At 49.3% G+C, this 20,477-nt stretch overlaps 1 protein-coding gene across 1 annotated transcript in view; it reads left to right on the top strand.

The window, feature by feature from the left end:
• PAPPA2 (pappalysin 2) overlaps positions 1 to 20,477 on the top strand; it is a 72,727-nt gene that overhangs the window by 25,220 nt on the left and 27,030 nt on the right. The window contains exons 4-14 of the mRNA XM_065745219.1: positions 613 to 906; positions 1,473 to 1,665; positions 3,539 to 3,660; positions 4,568 to 5,060; positions 5,488 to 5,616; positions 6,019 to 6,110; positions 6,366 to 6,559; positions 7,704 to 7,838; positions 10,626 to 10,761; positions 10,980 to 11,199; positions 20,108 to 20,279. Coding sequence (XP_065601291.1) covers positions 613 to 906; positions 1,473 to 1,665; positions 3,539 to 3,660; positions 4,568 to 5,060; positions 5,488 to 5,616; positions 6,019 to 6,110; positions 6,366 to 6,559; positions 7,704 to 7,838; positions 10,626 to 10,761; positions 10,980 to 11,199; positions 20,108 to 20,279 — 2,180 coding nt within the window. The remainder of the gene's footprint in view (positions 1 to 612; positions 907 to 1,472; positions 1,666 to 3,538; positions 3,661 to 4,567; positions 5,061 to 5,487; positions 5,617 to 6,018; positions 6,111 to 6,365; positions 6,560 to 7,703; positions 7,839 to 10,625; positions 10,762 to 10,979; positions 11,200 to 20,107; positions 20,280 to 20,477) is intronic.

Below are 20,477 nucleotides of genomic sequence, written 5' to 3'. Positions count from 1 at the left end.
CTCCTCTCAGCTTTCCTCAGCATCACTGCTCCTTGCTCTTCTCACTGCAGGCAGGTGGGCAGGATGGAGAAACGTCGTGTCCTGCAGGATGTTAGGGGCAAGGTCAGCATGGACCTATCCTGTGCTTTTGCATCTTCTTCAGGGCTCATGCTGAAGGTTGCTTCCAGCTGGCAAAGCCAAGTGTGTCAGGACTTTGCTAGGCAGTTTGTTCTCCTCTTCTGCCTTAGGAGCTGACATGCTTTATCCACTTGAGTCTGTAAGCGAGCTGTATAACCTAGAGGGAGGTCTTCTGTTCTCTGGTTCAAAAGATGATCCCTGCAAACCCACTGCATGCTTGCCCTGACTCCAGACTTAGCTTAGAGTGGTGTGAATCAAATCAGACTTACAGGAAAAGACACAGAGGGGAATGGTAGCTGAAGTTATCAAAAGCTTTGCTAGGTGAACAAAGAGGGGAAGAGAAACCACCCACCCTATTCCTGCCGAACAGTCCACCTGCAGGTCTGAATCTGGCACCTGGGCAGCACAGCGAGAGGAGTTTCAGCCAGCACAGGTGAGTCACTGCAGCCCACTGTCACTTTCTCTTGATGATGTTCTCTGTGCTTGCCATTTCAGGTGGAGTTGTCCTCAACCCTGCATATTACGGCGTGCCTGGCCACACGAACACCATGATCCACGAGGTGGGGCACGTCCTGGGGCTGTACCACGTCTTCAAAGGAGTGAGTGAACGGGAATCTTGCGACGATCCCTGCAGGGAGACAACTCCATCGATGGAGACAGGAGACCTCTGTGCTGACACGGCCCCAACCCCAAAGAGCAAGCTCTGCCGGGACCCAGACCCTACCAATGACACCTGCGGCCAGATGCACTTCACGGGGACACCCTTCAACAACTACATGAGTTACACAGGTATGTTGCTAGAAACTGGAAGGGGTGACCTTTGCTAGAAGGTTGGGTTTTTCTCCCATCCACCTTCACAGAGAGCCCCCTCCTTGCTTGCTAACCGGTGTGCTCCTCTTTGCTGGGCAGTGGTGTGACACGCTGAGTCCGACATGTAAAGATGTGATGTGGGACCTTCACGTTCAGCCCTTTTTGTTCCATTTTTAAAGGCACACCGTGATGGGACAGTGTTCCTCCTATGAGCCCAGGAGCACCGAAGCCCGCAGAGCAATTATCTCATGCTCTGCTGACCTGCTGTCCCCCAGGGTGATGCCACTGCCCCGGTGCGAGGGTCGCGATGATCGCCGACGGCGACACGAGGTCACCGCGGATCGGAGCTGCCTTGCAGCTGCTGTGGCAGTGCCATCTTGTGGCACTGGGGACACACGACATCAGCGAGCCCTGGCCGAGGGGCAACTGGCATCTCACACGCATCCCCAAAAGAGAATTCGGGGACTGGGGAGGGTGCACGCTGCCGTTCCCATCATCCAGTCCCTTCCACCCCCAACCTGACCTATGTTACCTCTCATTCCCAGATGATGACTGCACCAACAACTTCACCCCCAACCAAGTGGCCCGGATGCATTGCTACCTGGACCTGGTATACCAGCGCTGGAGCCAGGGCAAGAAGCCCACACCCATCCCCATCCCACCCGTGGTCACAGGGCAGACACAGGACTCCCTCAGCATCTACTGGCTGCCCCCCATCAGCGGTGTGATCCACGAGAGGTGAGAGCCGCTGCTGTGATGGTTGCTGCAACGGTTTGGGGCTTGCATGGGAGCTTGATGGAGGGTCCAAGAAGTCCCCTGCGGTCCAGATCCCATTTATAGCTCTCTGCCCAGTAATGTTCTCCTTATATTGGCTTGTAGCAGTGGGGATCTGCTGGCAAAGCTGCTCAGCACAGAGCTGGGGGTGAACAAGAGCCTTTCTGGAGTCAGCAAAGGCTCTGAGGGGGCTGGATGCCCCTCACACCCCCTGCCAGCTGGCAAGCCTCAACCCGTCCATACAGACAGCCATCCCTGCAGCTGCCTGGTGATGGGAGGAGGTAGGCAGCCCCCAGCCTTTCCCTGCCCCTGGGCTGCTCCAGCAGAGCCCCCTGCTATGAGAGCAGGCTGCTGGACCGGGCTGTGCCACCAGCATTCTGCTGTCAGGGTGCAGGGAGGGGAAGCCAAGGAGTGCCGGGAGGCGATGCCAATTCTTAAACCCAAGAGTGCAATCACGGAATGAAAAATGAGCTTCATTTAGCACTTATTGTATAAAATAGCCATTTACTAGGAGGAAATGCAGCCTTGTGGTTAAGGCAGGGAGCTGGAACCGCAAAAGCTGGGTTTCGTTCCCAGTGCTGTCACAGGCTCTCGGTGTAACTAACTGGGGGTAAGTCAGGAAACGTTTCAAGCAGGAGGAATGATGCTGAGGAACCAGAGACACTGAGCCAGGGAGCTGTGCACAGCCTCAGTCACTACACAGCTGTCTTCCCTTCCTCCTGATAAGTGCTGGAAGGTCAGCGGGGATCTGGACAAGCCTCCAGCACTTCTGCTAAGCAGCCCTGCTTACTAAAGCTGTCCAGTTTCCACCAGGTTTCAAGTCTATGCTTTTATTGTTGGACAATAAGCATATCTTGAAGAGACTTTGAACTTGTTCTGAAGCTTATTCGCAAAGCTGTTCAAATGAAAAGCACCGTTGGAGGGCAGCTGGGACAAGCAGTGGGCCTGTGTTCTCTGCTTTCTCAAAGAAATAAGTCAGGCAAGAGTCTGATCTCTGCCCAGACATGAGAGCCTCAACACACTCATAGCATTGAGTCATCCCAACAAACCACTTCGGTGGGACTGGAGCAGTTTGGGAGCAGATTCTTCCAGGACTTTCTGGGACTACTCAGAGAGAATCACTGAGGGAATCATTACCTTTGGAGAAGTCCTCTAAGGTCATCTTGTGCAACTGTCAACCCACCCCCACTAAATTATGTCACTCAGTGCCGCATCTCCTCCGTTCTTGAACACCTCCAGGGACAGTGACCCCATCACCTCCCTGGGCAACCTGTCTGAATACCTCATCACTCTGAGAATAATTTTTTCCTAATATCCAACCTGAACCTCTCCTGGCTCTACTTGAGGCCATCCCCTATTGCTGTTACTTGGGAGAAGAAGCTGACCCTTAGAATGAAGTCTAGGTGGACTACGTCCACAGCCTTTCCCCCATCCACCACACAGTTGTAGAAGGAGATGAGGTTGGTCAGGCAGGACCAACTGTCTTCCACGAACCCATGCTGTCTAGGCCTGATCCTCTGGTTGTCCCACACATGTTGAGTGATTGCATTCAAGCTGACCCGCTTCATGACCTTACTGAATAACAAGTGCACAAAGAAGAGAATCAGACCCAATCAAAGTTGGGCTTGGTGCACAAAGAGCACAGTTCCAAGGCCACTTAGACTCCTGTTCTCATTCTGACATGGCTTATTCCAAGAAAAATGTCGTTCCCAAGGACTTCTTGAGATGTTGGCTTCTTTGGTTCTCCAGCTTTGCATACGATGATCCAGGTAAACCTGGATGGTAAATGAACCGGTTGTGATTATACATGCTGTTCCTCTTTTTCTCTGGTCTGCAGGGAGCTAGACCCGCTCTGTGATGACTGTGCTGAGGATGGCACTTTTCGACAATACGTGCACGAGGCCTCATCCCCTCGGGTCTGTGATTCCTCGGGCTACTGGACCCCAGAGGAGGCAGAAGGTAAGCTCTTCTCTTTCCTTGGTGGCAAATCCCCTGAGGTCTTTTTGGAGAAGTTAAAATGGAGCCTTTCTCTGAGAGAGTGAATTGTCTGCTCTTCAGGAAGGCTCACTAATGCAGGAGACTAGGTGAAAGGATCCCATAGGCTGTCTGTAGTGTCCATGCTGCGCTGGAAAGCGTGGAGCCAGAGGAGCTGCTGGTTCTGTGCACTTGCATGCACATTGGCCACCAAGGCTGATAGAAAACGCACCAGAGTGAGGGCTGAGTAAGTACAGCTTGGACATCATTGTCCCTGTGGATGAAGCCCATGCACTGCGAACACAAGTGTCAGGATGTAGCTGACGTTCAGCATGTGAAAACTCATCTCTAGATTTTGCATTTCATGGAATTATCGCTTGCTAGCATTACAAATCACACATACACGCACAAAGGCAAGTTAAAGAAATACACAAATTTGTGCTTATTCAGTGATACCAAACAAATGAAAGCTTGGCTCATTTATCTTCAGTGGTTCCTGTTTCCCCCGCCTGTCTGATTCACTGGCAAATTAAAACTACAGCTGGAAGTATTAGATGTTATTTTCTCCTTTGCATCAGCCTGTAATTATCACAAGCGCTTGTTGAAAAAGAGACAGGTTTGGGGGTTTGTAGAAGGCTGAAGTTAAACAGATGCAGGCTTTGAACTACTGGGCCCTGGGGGGGGACTCCTGCTGAGGCTGAAAGCCCGACACTACATTCCTCCTGCTGACTGCAAAAGAAATGCATTAGGCCTGCACCTAATGCAGCATGTGTCCCAGAGTCCTTATATCCATTGGTTGAATGGCAGTGAGACAAGACTAGGCAGATCTGATGCTTGTGTGTGTAACCAGGAGGCAGATCCTTACCCTTTGCTCCTCACTCCTCCTGCCCAGGTCCCCCAGACGTGGACCAGCCCTGTGAGCCCAGTCTGCAGGCCTGGAGCCCGGAGCTCCATCTCTACCACATGAACATGACGGTGCCCTGTCCCCAGCCGGATGGATGCATCCTGGAGCTGCGCTTCCTGCACCCCGTCTACCCCGACTCCCTCACTCTCTGGACCACATACCTCTCCACGGATGCTCCCAAGGCACTGGCTGACATCGAAATCCTGACAGAGCAGGGGGAGTCCATCCATTTGGGCCCACTGGACACTTTCTGTGATGTACCCTTTACTGTGAAGCTCAACATCCACAAAAAGGTGGCTGGGGTCAAGATCTACACCTTTGACGAGAGGATGGAGATAGACACGGCCCTGCTGACCTCCCTGCCTCACAGCTCACTCTGCTCCTCCTGCAAGCTCATCCAGTACCGTGTCCTCCGGGATCCACCTTTCTCCAATGGCTCCCCTGCCACCTCTGTGCAGGTGCACCGCGAGTTTGTCGACACGTGAGTGCTGCTTTTTGGTCCCAGTGTGAGTTCTTATTCTGGGAGCAGCCAAGCTTGATGCTGTGAGCAGATTTCTTGTCCAGCATAAGGAAGCTTGCTGCAGCCCTGCTGTGCTAGCACAATCCCTGCTAATGAGAAGCAGCTCAGGAAATCCAGAAACATGACCTGTGAAACGATTGTTAGAGTTAATGCAACTTCTCCTCAGCTCAGATGCTAGGGGAAGAAAAGGCAGGGCCCCTCTGCATGACCTGGCAGCAGCCCTCTTCCCACAGCCCCTGTCTCTGGCATTTTAGTGTACGAAAAACATATGTCAAACCATGATGCTGCCTGCGTACAGACATGATTTCCATAGCCTTGGTGAGCAAATCTGTTGCAGATGAATAGATTCTTCTCTTCTGCTCTTCATTCATGCCCTCTGTTCCTGCAGGGAAGTCACACCTGGGCAAGTGTACCACTATCAGGTGCAAGCAGTCTCTGGGACAACCCTGGGAGAAGCATCCCCACCACTCGTACATGTCCATGGAGCACCCTACTGTGGGGATGGGAAGGTGACCATGTAAGTCAAGAGACCCCTTCATCTCAGCTGAGGGTCTTGAAGCTGTCAGGTCATTCAGCCCAAAGGGAATCATGGGGTTGGTCCTCCACCCAGAGGTACATGACTGCGTTGAGTCCTCCCAGCAGACCAGGCTACAGGGCTTGTGTTTTGCAAAACACCACAAGTATAGGAACTGGAGGCATTCTCTGTGAGGAGCACGATCTGGATGAGTGATCCAACCTGAACTCTCTCCCTTCTTTAACATCCAAAAAAAAAAAAACGTGGTGTCTTCTTTCCTTCATCCCACATTTTCCTTCTGTGGAGATGGACTCAAGATATGGAGTCCTCACTTGTTATTAGGCAGAAGCAGCTAAGAAATGTGAGTGAAAGGTGGTGTAAAACATCCTGCTGTGGTCCTTGTAGGAGCCTGGAAGAAGAATGCGATGATGGGGACTTGCTGGATGGAGATGGCTGTTCCAGGAAATGTAAAAAAGAAAAAGGCTTCAACTGTGTTGGTGAGTCCAAATGGATTTAGACATCTTTGCTAGGCAGAAATCAAGCCAGTGATACTCACACCTCCATCACAGCACGTGAGTGATGGCACCACATCACAATAAAACGTCAATCTGCAGCTTGAGACATCCACAAGGCTTGTAAAATCCTTGAGATGGGAAATCTCAAGGCCTTAAGTGGCCAGCACGTCTCCTGGGACAGGAGATGTGTGTGGCTAGATCCGAGTTTGTATGCAGGGTGTTCTCTGTCTCCTTTAGGGGAGCCAAGCCTGTGCTATGTGCATGATGGAGATGGTGTGTGTGAGCCCTTCGAGAAAACCACCAGTGTCACAGACTGTGGTCCATACACACCTGATGGATACATGGACCTGTGGGCAGCAAGAGCTTATGCCTCCCATCAGGATGAGAAGTCCTGCCCTGCTTCCTTGGCCACTGGAGAGCCTGTTGCAAAGGTGAGATTAGGCATTACCAAGGGGAAAAAAAGGGCTTTTCTAGCAATGTCCATGCAGTAAAGCTAAGGATTTCACTGCCTGTGCAGGAGTGTACAGTAAAGCAGAAAGAAAAACGATTGTGTTCCCATGCAGAGAGCCAGCAGATGAAGAGACATTTCTTACATCCCTCTTTCAGTGGTCTCCAGGGCCAAGAACTGCAGTGCATGGAGGTGTTTCTCATCCAAACAAGGAGCACCACCCCTGCACCTTACAGTTTGATAAATAGTGACCACCCCAGTCCCACCAGCTAGATGTACAACCTGTAGTGCTATAAAGTCAAATAAATAAATAGAGCACCTTATAAGGTCAGGGCCTGAAAAGGTAAAAAAAAAAGATAAAAAAATCACACGTGCATGAACATCTGTGTTGCTCTCAAACTGTCTGTTCTGGAGCCAAAGCAAAAATCAATGGGAGAATTCCCATCTTTCATATAGGCTTTGGAGCAGGGCCCTGGAGGTCTAGGCAGGGATTTCACCTGACCAGTATTAACATGATATGTGTGTATTCTTTCCTAACAAACTGAGGAAAGGGAAGAAGTGTAGAGAGGGCACATATTTACCCTTCTGTGAATGCATTTCAATTGACCTAATATTAGGAGCATTCTTTACAAGACCCAAGTCGTGATTAAACTGTTGGTTTGCATACGTGTCCAGTGAGCTGCCTTGGCCTTGGGTGCCTGCTTCTCTGGGAAGACACGTATACCTATCTCACAGGCTTTGCCCTGCAGGGATGCCCGAGGTCACTGATGTGGCTGAAGTCTGGTAATGGGGCAAACAGGTTGCATCTTCAGATCTTGTTGGCTCAGGCACAGAGACTGTAGGTCCTCCTACCATCCTAGAGCCTGCTCATCACCCCCAGCCATGAGCCCCACAGGCACTATGAAGTACATCAGCAGCTTATTTATAACACCCTAAAAGAACAAAGGCCTCCTGTGCCTGAGGTGGGTGGTGAGCTCTCACCCCCCACATCCTAACTATCTTCATGCTAGGAAATACCTTCACTGCACATTGAGTTGAGCCTTACTTTACATTTTGTAGGTGCTGTTTAATCCTCTTCCTCCCACTTTCTTCTTTCTGCCTTGAAAATAAAAACCCTCTCCTTTCAGGCATGTAAATCCTACCTTCACACTGTGCCAAAGGACCTTTCCCAGGCTGCTTGGTTCCCATGTACTCCCAGCCAGGAGAACGCTCAGGATCCAGATGTGAAGGTGCCCTTGGGTGGTGAGAGAGTTTGGCTGAAGGTAAGCGAGGTGCACAGTCAGGGGCACAAGGATTTGCCTGCCTTTGCCCCTGCACTTCGGTGACTGAGGTCACTCCTTTTCTGTCCTTCTGTAGGAGCTATAGGAGTTTTAACAGCTTCTCAGCTAGGGATGCATATCCCACTGAACTCCTTGCAAACCCAGATGCCTGTGGTTGGGTCTCACGTAGTTGCCCCATGCCCACTGTGAACAGCAAACCCATCCTGGGGCAGGCTGCCAGGAGAAGTGCTGTGCCTGAAACCAGAAGCCCACAGAAATGTTCAAGGCTGAGAAATAGCTAGCTCCCCTGACTACTCCCTGCAGCTGAGGGTGAGCACAAGCTTTAGATGTGCTTAAAGCCCAAGTTGGTGTCACTCCTCATGGCTGTTGAATAGCAGCAGGGATGTCCCAACAGCTGCAAGAGTTATAAGAAAAGCAATGTTTTTAGGGATGCTGGATCCCCTCTTGCCTGAGCCTCTGGGAAAGACTACTCTTTCTACGTGCCAGGATAAAGAGCAGAACAGCTGCTCCTCAACCTCGTGAACATCCCATGTCTGGTTGGTGTATCTAGAGATGCACTGCCATTCTGGGAGGTCCTGAGCACCTTGAGCCCACAGCAGCCAGCCATGGCATGAAGGTGCTGCTCCTGCTGACTCTGTACCAAAGGAGGCAATGTCCTGTGCCCATGCTGCTGGTCCTGGGGGATTTGGGGTGAGAGCCTGGAGCATCAAACCTCTTCATCCCAGCACGCAGATGAGAAGGGCCGGGGAGAGACAAGAATTAGGCTTGAGTGATTTTTACAGCACTGATTTTCTGACTGCAGCCATGGTGTAGAGGTTTCACAGCCCCTGGCTCGGGCTTGCTGCCTGAGGAGCACCTCACCTGCACAGGACATCATCCTGGGGCTCTCAGAATCACACAACAGAGTCATAGAAAACCTCTGTCCAGAAGGGACCTTAAAAATCATCTAGTTCCAACCCCCTGCAGTGCACAGGGTTGCCACTCACTCAAACCAGAATCAAACTTTGCTGTTTGCCTCTCTACCCCCTGAGCTCCTCTGCCTCTCCGAAGAACTGCCTTTAACTGCTGTTTTTTCCCTTCCATCTGTGCTCACAACCTACTTTCCAGCTTCAGCCTCCAGTGCCAGCCATGACAAATGTAGCTCCTTTCTTATTTTGCTAGGACGAAGGCAGAAATCTCCCTCTGCCCTACCTAGATGAAAGCTTGCTTTCCACCTCTCACCAGGGGTTAAAGCATGTTCCAGTTTTATTGGAGCTTGTGGTCAGTTCTCTTCCTCTATGGATGTTTATATTAAAGACTTTCATTACTGGTTCTCCATGCTCTCTTTAGGAGTGCTATTATTTTCCATCCATAAAATTATTTATGGACTAGCAATAAATATGCCTTCCCCCCTTCTTTCTTTTTTTTTTTTTAATAGTTTGCTTGATTGGTAACATATTGGGTTGGGAAAGATGGATTCTTGTTGACATTTTGCCTAGCACACCCGCCTGCATGGGCAGGAACCATTCACACATGCGTGTGCATACTATTTCATGGCCACTGATCCTCATGGCCATTTTAGAGCTGCACCTGTGTCACCCAGGCTAAAAACATGCCACAAAGCTTGTCATGGGGTAGGAATCGCTTCCTACCTTGCTCAAGAGGTGGCACCAATGAGCAAGGGAAAGTTTGGGTCAGGCTATAGGCAGGCTGTGGGCAAGAGGTGCACGTGGCTGTGCCACCTAATGAGGCATCTACCGTGCAGATGGGAATAATTACCATTTGCAGATCCGTGGCCATGCTTTGTTCTCTGTTTCCAACACATCTGAGGAAGAGAGGAATCAAAATCACTTGGAGGCAAGTCAGGATGCGTAACGCACAGGAAATTAAACGGGAAAAGGGGGGGAGAGAAGGAGAAGAGAAATTAAGATAGCTTGCTGTGGTCAAGCTTGAAATATGTAAAAATAAATTAAAAATATTTAATAAAAAAATAAAGGAAAAGAACTGGGATGTTAGATGAATCAGCTGCTGTGGCTCTAACTCAGGGCCACTCTGCAGGCTGGCAGACCTCAGCTGATGCACAAGGGTTTCTCCTGCTCCAGTCCATACTCATGCCCTTCCACCCCTTAGCTGCTGAGTTAGGCTGAGGAACGGTGGGGATACCCACCTCAGCCCTTCCTCAGCCCCATACCAGCACTGGGGTACAGCTGATCCCCCACAACACCCGTGGGCAGTGCCTGGCATGACCAGCCAGGACTTCTTCCAAACACAGCTTTGCTTTGAATTCTTGGGGTCCGTCTGTGCCCACATTCAACAAAAACACTCCATAGAGTGGGTCTGGATCAAAACACGTCTTGGTGCTTGGGTGGAGGAGAAAAACATTTCTATCCTCTTGTTTCCAAGGAACATCTGCCCCGCCACACTTGATGGCATGCATTTCCTGGTTGTCTCCTGTAGCCTTCAGGGTGCAGACAAGCGGGGAGCTGTTGGCTCCTTGAGCAGGCAGGACATCCTGCCACAAATCTTTCCCCATGCTGGCTGACAGGCAGCTCACCATCACGTTGAGTGCTGGGGCCAATTCTGTCTTTAACAGAAGCATTGCAGCAGTGCTGTTGGTGGCTGCACTCTCTGGATGCACCACTTGCAGGGTGCAAGCAGGGTGAGAGCGGGGGCTGTCTGGGTTTTGGTTAAGTGCTGCCCTAGTTCCCCTCCTTCCCTCTCTCTCATGAGATCACAAAGATTGCATTAGGTGTTCTCACACTCAGGATCTCTTTTGCTATCCTTGCCCAGGTGTGCTTCGAGAGACTCGTGGTGCCCACCTCTGTCCTACTCTTCTTGGCCTCTGATGGCACCATCCCAAGCAACCAGCACAAGCCACGGGTGACCATCCAGCTGAGTGATGTGGATGGGCTGAACCACTCTTTAGGTGAGCATCCTATGCACTGTGCCACTCATCCATGCAGTCTTGGCAGCCATCTGTCACTGACTTGGAAGCTGGTGTCCCCCTTTCACCTTGCAGCACCTTCAGCTTCCCAAACACTGTTCCAAGCTGATCCATCAGGATGTACGGGCAAGCAGGGGAAGAAAACCAAAATGAGAGAGAACTCTCCCAGCTAACAACTTCTCTTCACGTTCATCTTGCAGGGACACATGAGCTGTCGTGTCAGCAAAACCCGCTCATCATTAGCGTGGCCCACAGCCAGGAGCCATCACCCCTCTGGACTGGATCAGTGCTGCTCAACTTTTCCTCACCACTTGTGGGCATTGCAGCTGTAGCCCTGCGAACACTGGCTGTGCCCATGTCCTCTGAGCCCCCCATCTGCCTGCTGCAGTACAAGGAGGGACATGACCAGCAGCACTACAGGTATTGCTTCTTTAGGTTCTTTTCCAGGGGTTCTGGGCTTCAATTTTAATGTTTTTACATCTATATGCTTGCAAGCATGAACCTGAATAGTGGGGTTGAACCTGATGTCTTCCAGAGGACTCTTCCAACCTCAACTACCGTGATTCAGTCTTCAAGTTGCTTCATGACTGTTCTCTGGTGGGTTTAGAGCTGTCACTGAAAAACCCAATGTCAGTAGACTTGATTTGTTTATCTTGCAGTGGAGGGAAGCAGGGTGGGGAAAAAAAAACCATCATGTATGGCCTGTGCATCTGCACATAACTACACAAAAGGGCCATTTCCTGATGGAAATAAACTAAGCTCTGTTTGCTAAGGAGTTGTGATTGAAGGTTGCTGAAGCTGAAACATGGATTTCTTCTACATATGCTTAACCAACATCATGATCACAACATCCAATCACTGACCCATCACCACCATGTGCACTGCAAGATCATCCCACCTCACCCCATCCTTCCGCACACCATGGAGCACATCAGTCCCTGCTGCAGCTGGCACCCTCCCTTTGCTGGCTCGTGCTGCCTCACTACAACTTGCTGGCAATGATAGTGGCAGTCACAGTACTAATTAATTGATGTCAGGCACTCAGTGGTGCCCACCTGCCTTTGTAAAGCAGTAAATAAGGGGCAGTGTTTACAAAATGAGAAGCCCTTTCCAAGCAAGTCAAGTGAGCAAAAACACAAGGACAGACCAATATCCAAAGTAGACTAAGCCAAAGAAAGATGCAGTTACATGAAGGATGAAGGGATGGTGCTCAGGTTTGCCCAGGAGGGGCAGCGGGCTGAAGTGCCTGGTTATTAAATCCATGCAACTGGGAGTGCTGAGTTTGGGTCTGAGCTTTTGTGGAGGCACTGAGTGAGTGCAAAGGGCTCTGGCTAGGGTCACTGCATCACTGCTGCCACTCTTACTTCTGCTGATGGCCCTGGATGGACAAACATCCCTGATAATGAATGAGTGTGTGTGCCTGTCTAAAAGCTTATGGGATCAGTGTGATGGATTTATGTGGAGCTCTGGAAGCTGTGAATATCCTGCCGTTGCTTTTGATTTTTTTTTTTTTTAAGTGCACGTGTGATTTATACAGAAACATAAATCAAGGTGAGTCAGCATATAAATATTATTCTCAGCCTTACATTAAAGGATCAGTGTCCACCTGAAATGCAGACTGTTTCCTCCTGGTAGCTGTTAGAGCTATGTACACACATGCTTCCAAGCCCCCAGCCAACTGATGTGGTTTTTCAATTACATTTCCTCATCCTTTAAAATAATTTTATTCTCTCACTGCTCGGGAGCTTCCCCATCCCCTCTCAGAAGTGGTGGAAAGGAGGATCAGACTGACTGGATGTAACTGAGCATTGCTTGTGTACAAGCAGCTCTATAAGGACAAATAGTGGAAAGTGAATGTTACTCACTTGAAAACTCCATCGAAACATATAGCTGGTGAGAGTGGAGAAGATCCAAGGTCCTGTCAGCTTATTTCTGTTAGACAACAGTGGCTCCACAGCAGAGAAGGATCCTAGGCACAACCCACCTATGGGAAAAGCACTCTAAGCCTTCCATCACTTGAGCCTGTTAGCCACGAAGTGCAGGCCAGCTCCCCTAGCACCAAAGCACACGGAGTGACTGCTGGCCCCTACAAATGGCCATGGAAGGACCCAACAGGACCCTCAAGTTGCCCACACTTACAGCACTGAGCTCTGCAGGTGTAGTGTCACTGCCAGGCAAGAAAAAGTCAGCCAAGAGGCAATCTTCTGGAGCAGCTTCCCCTGGCCAGAGATTTCAGCCATTAATAGAGGTTGGGCACAGGGCTGAAATCATCCAAATGATGCTGTCTAAAGACACTTCTGCTCATCAGTCAGGCTGCAAGAGCAGCCAAGTGATTCTCCTAAGCTCTCTGCAGCCACAAGACAGCTCTGAGCACCCGAAACACAGGCTGCTGGCCTCTCTGCATGTCTTTCCCTGACGAGCTGAGAGGTGGTAGCATGTTAAACTGCTGCTTACACTCCTGCCCTTAGTAAACACACTGGATGAATCAGATCTGCAGAGTTTTAGGAGTAGGAAACGTTATTTATAGTACTACTCTTCTGGATAAGAGGCTTGAGTATTTAGAGTGGGTTAAGCTCTGATTTATGATCTCCAGTAGTCTCACTAATAATAAAGGATCTGACTCTGCTAAGGCAGGAAATATCCAAGTCTTTTCTTTTTTCCCCCTCCTCTCTTATTGTATTCTTTAAAACCTATTTCATCTCCAAAACAAATGCACAGTGGTATTTGTATTTTTCAGGAGTAATAATTGGTTTCCCATAAAGGCAGGTGGAGTCTGGGGAAAAAAAATCCCCTATTAAAAAAAAAGGGAATATAAATTCTTAAGAGGTTTAGAGATATTTGACTGTAAAAGATCACAGAAGATCTGTGTTATTCCAGTAAAGAGCCGAATGGACCATTCGCACGCACCCAGGCTCACATACACAGTGTGTGCATGTAAGAGCTTTCCTAAAATAACCCAAGAGAGGGACAGTAACAAAAGCAAGAAAGAAACGAGGTTTCCTGACTTCAGTCTAGAAACACTCTATGCCAAAATAATAAATGTGATGGCTTGTTATTTCTGTAACATCTTTCTTCTTGAAGGATCTCAAAGCGCTTTGCAGGCTTAGGGAAACAAAAGGATAGCATTTCTGCTGGCAAAATTAAGCCATCCTGAGGTCAGGATGCAGCAGGCACCAGGAAAGCATATCCTTTTTTTGAGGTAAGAGGTGCCTTCTTTCAGAGCTGCCTTGGCCATCACAGGTGGAAGAGCCAGACTACATCTCTACTCACACCTTGCTCCCAGCACCGCTATCCCCTCTCTGGCATCTCTACCAGCAGCCAGTGCGCTTTTTGCATTCCATACCCAAACTAAACCATACAAGGTCAAGCAGAAACCAGACTTCTCCTTTGGCTTGTCCCTTCCCAACCATAGCAATCCCAAGCTGCGCCCAGCTCAAGGCGTGCTGCTCCCATAAGGATGCCATCCCACTGGGTTCCAGCTTCCGTGCTGTTCTTTGCACTTTAAATCTGAACCACAATCCCTCCTGTTCTCTTTGGTACAAGCTATAGATCAAACCAGGGGAACATTGTTCATTTCCTCTGTCACTTTTATTTTTAGCTCAACTTTGTTTTTAGAGTGTTTTATTTGATGTTAGCATATGCTGGGAAGTGCCTTGGCAAGTTAACAGGAAAGGTGCTACAAAACGCAGCCTGCATTGTGTTTGTGCTTCCTGTGTGACTGCACTCCTCTACATTCTCAAAAGGCTCATTTAACTCAAGAGCCAGCTTTGAGCTTCTTCTATATGGAAAGGGTGCCATATAGAGAAGAATCAATTGGAGAAGGAGCACATTTATGTATTTCCAAGAGGTAACTGCTCATCAGAGCAGGTTAAGTATGTATGGCACAGTGCACATCCACTCCTAAGGGAGAGGACATCTCAAGAACCAAAACCATGGTCCTGACCACCACCTTTCCCACAGAATGGGCTTGCCTTAGCCTTGCCCTCAGCAGTCACACTTATGAAGTGTGTGAATGAACATACTAATGAGAACGAACTTCCCTGAGAACGAGACTAAGCAGCACACAGCACCTTCACACTGCCCAGCTCAATCCAATGCAGGGATCGAGAACCACATAAGTGTAATGCTGTAAGTGATAGAAAGTACAGCGATAATAGTAGGACAGGAAAGTCTGCAGCTACAGCAAATGAAAACAAGCCCAAACAAAACAACTGCAAATACAAAAATGAATGAAGAAAGCTAATTACCTTTGGAAGGTCTCAAGTAGGCAGGGATCTCCAGCAAAATATATTTGCCTCCACTGCCAACCCTTAAATGAAGTCTGGGAAGGGGTGGATGCTGGCACCACTCCTTTCCATCACTCAGGAGCATTGCATACACCTGAGCTCCCCTGAGTTGTCCCTGCCCTCTCACCAGGTGCTCCATCACTGCTTCAAGCTGTGACTTAGCACTTCTGCTACCTGTAGGAAAAGATGTGGTGGTGTGCATGTGGTGTTGGTTCAGCAGGTTGATAGCAGACAGGTATTCATATTTGGTCATGGTGGGTGAATGGATGGATGGATGAGGAACTATACGGCATGGATGAACAATCAGATCAATCTATATCATGGAATCATAAAGATGGGAAAAGACTTCTGAGGCCACCTGGTCCAACCATCAACCCATCACCACCATGTCCACTAACCACATCCCTCAGTGCCACCATGGTTAGTGTCGGATGGACCTATGAAAATGGTCGGACAGACTGATGTAAAGCCCCCGCTATCTGTGCTCCTCAAATCTATTTCAGTGCAGAAAGCAACAGGAACTCTCTGGAAATATATTACGACTGAGCTCCTCTTGTTTCTTTTTTCTGCTTTTGCCACTATGGCTACAGGGAGGCCAAAAGATCATTTGACATCTTACTAGTCAGTGCCTTCTCTCTATCTATGGGGTGGATGACAGTGGATGACTCACAGGGATGTTATTGTTTTGGCAAGTTTCTTTGGGAGTCACGTAGGGAAGCAAACATCTTCTCTTGAGGTGGCAACCTCAGTGAAGATCTTAATCAAGAAGCATCACCACCGTTGGGTCTGTACATGCAGCCTGCTCCCACAAGGATGGTGCCATCAGATTTACCGTAATGCTGTGAGACCTTTCCTCTTCATGAGAAACATGCCCGAAGGGAGAAGAAATTCCCAAGTATTTCCAAAACACCTTTTCTCATTTCCTAGCTATCCTTTTTGCAACATTGGAGTAAACATCTTTTATCTCCCTGATGTTCTGTGCTACAATCTGGACTCCACCAGCGTGCATGCAGTGACTACTTTTAACTTCAGGAGGTTTGGCTGAAGCCTTTACCTTTCCATCAGCACCTACCGTAGCCCCCCAGATTTGCACTATGAGATGAACTTCATATAATAATAATTTTCCCCTGTTAAAGTTGGATCTCGAGCTGTTTTAGCAGCAATGTTTGGGTTGAAAGCTTAGGTAGATACTACAGCAATTTATGGATGATTTATTATACTTTAGGCAGCTGCACTGTATTTGACTTGGCTTAGCACGACTTGGGTAAATCCTTCAGTATTTTCTGGGCCCTCTGAAATAATGACTGTAAAATGCAAAACTTAGTCTGTTTCAGAATTTGGGATTCATTACAACAAAATGAGCTCTTCTTACTGACACCCTCACCTCTGGTTCAATGTGTTCCCTTGGAGGTGGTTGCCTCTTTCTTTATGTTAAAGAGCAACAAAGGATCCTGAAGGAAAAGCTCTACTCTAACCTTGCAGAATTGATCCCTTTTCAAAACAAAGCTCTTATCATTCCAAAGCAATCAAGGCCATTGCTTGGCAGAATTTCTCAAATTTCCAGATCTGAAATTTTCTTTGATGTGTGAGTTATGGAACTTGGTGAGCCCAGAAAGCTGTGCAGGCTGGTGCTGATGTGGAGTGAGTTAGGAGAAAAAGCTTGGTGTATTGTAAAAATGTTGTTGACAAATCATTAGTCTGAGCTTCAAAAGATGCTGGGATAAAAATGGAAAGAATTTTTGATGTTTCACACACACACACACACACACACACACAACCAACTGGCTTGCCATACATCTTGTATGGCCTGAATCAGAAATGGCCAAGTGTCAGGGGTTTGCAGCTGCGATACGGGAATTTCATTTATCATCAAAAGGAGAAAGAGCTCCTTCATGCTGAGATCAGAACTGGGCTAACTGCACCATTTCCTCGTCCAGCCTTGCTGGGGTGTTCCAGCAGCTGGGAGCAATGATTTACTACCTGAGTCGTGGCAAGGCATGTGGGTCACGATGATGGGGCTCTTCTTGTCCTGTATGGCAATAGGCTCAAAGGATCCTATCCCAGAGTATTGCAATGGTGTTGTTACTCATAAGAGAAGTGATTGAGGCAAGCTTGTAGGTGGAATGATAATTTTTTAACCAAGAAGCATTTGAGAAGAGCAGTTTTCAGCGATGCGAGCCCCTCTTTGGGTCTGGAATAACAACATGAGTCTGAGAGCTCAGCACCACTCAAAACCTGGGTACATACCTCAGATCACGTCCCAACTGAGGTGTGGTGGGTTTTGGTTAGTCACACAGAGAGTGGTGATAGGTTAATTATCTTCTGGGGCAGAGAGAGAATGCTAATTATTTCTGAAAGATAGCTATGTACACATACAGAAAGTGTGCATGAGTGTACATGTGTAGTGCATATAAAAATTAATGTTTCAACCTCACGTTTTGATCCAGAATTGTAAATCTCTTACTACCTCTATATAACATCCTCCATCGTCCATAGAAGGAAACTTGTTTGTCTCCTGATCTGCTCTCTACCAGCACCATCAGCTGTTTCCAAAAGAGTTCAAAACAAAGCTGTGCCTGCTGGTGCTGAAAGTGATCTGTGCTCTGCCATTTGTTGGTCAGGGATTCGTTGCTCAGTCCCAGCTGCATGGCTGTCCCAGACAATGCATCTGTCACCACTCGGCCAGCGCCCTCAGAGTGGCCCCATCCCAGCTCCGTCCTGGTTGGGTGCGCCCATAGGGTGCCACCACCCTGCAGCCTGGGATGAGAGTGCCCTCTGAAACTCATTGCAGCTTCGTGAGAACATTTCAGAGTCATAGAATCTTCAGAGTTGGAAGGACCTTTAAAGGTCATCTGGTCCAACTCCCCGGCAATGAACAGGGATGGTTACAAAACCATCAGGTTGCCCAGAGCCTGGTCCAGCCTGGCCTTGAATGTCTCCAGGAATGGGGAACCTGCTGCATCTCTGGGCAACCTGTGCCAGTGCCTCAACACCCTCACTGTAAAAGAGTGACCTAAATCTATGCTCTTGAAGTGTCGAGTCCTGTAGGCTCACAGAACCTGACAGGGCTGCCCAGCTGTGCAGAAACCAATGAAGCTACCCAACCTACAGGTGTTTGGCCACTGCTGCTCAACCCACAGCCACTTCCTCAGTGGGAGTGCTGTGACTCGGTGAAATAATCCCCTTGTGCCCAGAGGTTAGAAAACGGAAGAGTTCTTTGCTGTAGTGTGTTGTGTTGGTCCATCCTACCAGGGCAGGAGGGATTCTGCTCTTTGCTTGGGGTTTTGTAGAATCACAGAATCACCAAGGCAGGAAAAGACCTCCAAGATTATCCAGTCCAACCGTCCATCTATCACCAATATTTCCCACTAAACCACGTCCCTCAGTACAACATCTAAATGCTTCTTGATCACTTCCAGGGATGATGACTCCACCACATCCCTGGGCAGCCCATTCCAGAGCTTCTTGTGCTTTCCAGCACACTCCCATGCGATGATCCTCTATGTGATAAGGGAAGGGTAGAAGGGCGCAGCTCGGTCCCTTTCCCCTCGCACATGGGGTTAGGGCAGAGGCTGTGTCACTTGGAAAGGGCACCAGTGGGGAGCAGAGCAGCTCAGGGAAGGTGACTGCAGGAGGGAGGGAGGGGAGAGGGCTGCAATTGGTACCAGATGCCCTCAGAAGCTAATGACCTGACAAACGCTGTGCTCGTAAAACAAATTCTTTAAAAAGGAAGCAAATGGAAATATAAGCTAGTGAAAGAATTTGCAGCAGCTGCCCTGAAACCATTTCTCACTTCATAAACAGGTCTGCATTGAAAAAACAGCCCCTTTTTTCTTGTTCTCCTTTGTGGTCCCCTCCCGTGCCATTCCTCCCCTCTGTCTGTGCCCACCAGATCTTTGGAGGCTGTGGCCCACAGGTTTCCACTGTGCCTTTGTCCAGATCTGACAGCACATCGCGTTCCCTTTGCATCCCTGCTGGCAGCATTTTCCGTGCATTTGTGGAATTCCTGGCCATGCGTCCTCGGCTGGTGGGGTCGGGCAATGCAAGAGGCAAAGACAGCACAGTGTTTGCTTTTTGTGTGCCAAAGAGTTCACAAAGCTGTGGGCAGCCCCACGTAAAGTGGAGCTTGGCCAGGGAGCAGGGGGAGTGCTGGGGGGCACCTTCCTGCTCCAGGAGGGCTGCTGGTGTTTTGGCACTGGTGCCGTTTGCAGACGGTTCAAAAAGCAAATGAAACAAAACAGTCTTGACCACCAAATGTCCTGGGCATTAGCTTGTGGGAGCAGTTGTGTTAACCCCATGTCGTGCCCTAATTCCATCCTGCCCTAGTTCCATCCCAGTTAATTCATCCACTGGTGCATTTCACTGATGGAGAACTTGGTCTCCTGGCCAGTGCTGCTCTCTGCTCTGGGGTATTTTGCAATGCTCAATCAATGAACAGCAGAGCAGATCCTTGGCAGGGAGCTGCTGTAGTAAGGAAAGGGATGCTTGTTTCCTGGGCACAGCTGGCACTGGATCTCCTCGGCCCTCTCAGAACCTGAGGTGGTACAGAGAGGAGGGTTGTCCTTCCCTTATCCATGTCTCACCTGAGGAACCTTAGAGCTGGGCAGATGTGTGTTGAGGTGATCTTGTACCCAAAGAGCCTGGCAGGTAGTTGGAAGGACATCTCATGGTTGGCTCTCTGGTACCTGCAGAGGTTTCTTGTCCAACAAAACCTTGTCTTGAAGTTGGACATCTGCTGAAGGTTCTCTGATGTCTTGTGTAGGTTTTAACATATCTGTTGCCCTTCTAATGATAGAAGCGTAGTACAGTATCATAGGGTCATAGAAAGGCTTAGGTGGGAAGGGACCTTAAAGATCATCAAACTCCTGCTGCCATGAACAGGGTTGCTAGCCACTAGACCAGCCTCCCTTTGTCGCCCCTCCATCTTTCCTTCCATGTGCATCCATGACTTGTTGAGCATCCCATACAGCTGCCACCTGTCCAGTCCTTTGCTGCAGAATGCTGGGGACCTGGGGCTGACCCTTCCCTCTTCTCTTCCACAGCTGTGCCCACGGTACCTGCACAGGGCTGGGAAGCTGCACACAGCCACTGCTCGCTCACACTGCCAGCCTGAACTGCTCCTCGGATGGCCCAGGGCACATGGAGTGCTCCGTCACCTGCGAGCAGGGCTTCGTGCCACGCTCTGGCAGTGGAAAGAGCCTGGGCTCTGCACGGGTGAGTACCACCAGGATGGCAGTGACCCTTTGGCTGACAGCTGTTTTCCAAAGTTTTCCAATCCCGGGCTCCTTGCAGCTTTTCCAGCAAATGGCAATCTAACAGCAGCTCTAATGCTGGACTGCAGTGCTGGTTGTCCCACTCTGCTGTTATCCTCCTGCATCCCAAGCTGCCAGGCTAAATGCCACAGCAAGGGAC

This window comes from Cyrtonyx montezumae, unplaced genomic scaffold (assembly GCF_038088225.1).
Source record: "Cyrtonyx montezumae isolate F1298 unplaced genomic scaffold, pur_monq_1.0 scaffold_1, whole genome shotgun sequence".
Classification (NCBI taxonomy): domain Eukaryota; kingdom Metazoa; phylum Chordata; class Aves; order Galliformes; family Odontophoridae; genus Cyrtonyx; species Cyrtonyx montezumae.
The sequence above is the reverse complement of the archived record's forward strand: the minus strand, read 5'-3'. Positions and strand labels throughout refer to the sequence as shown.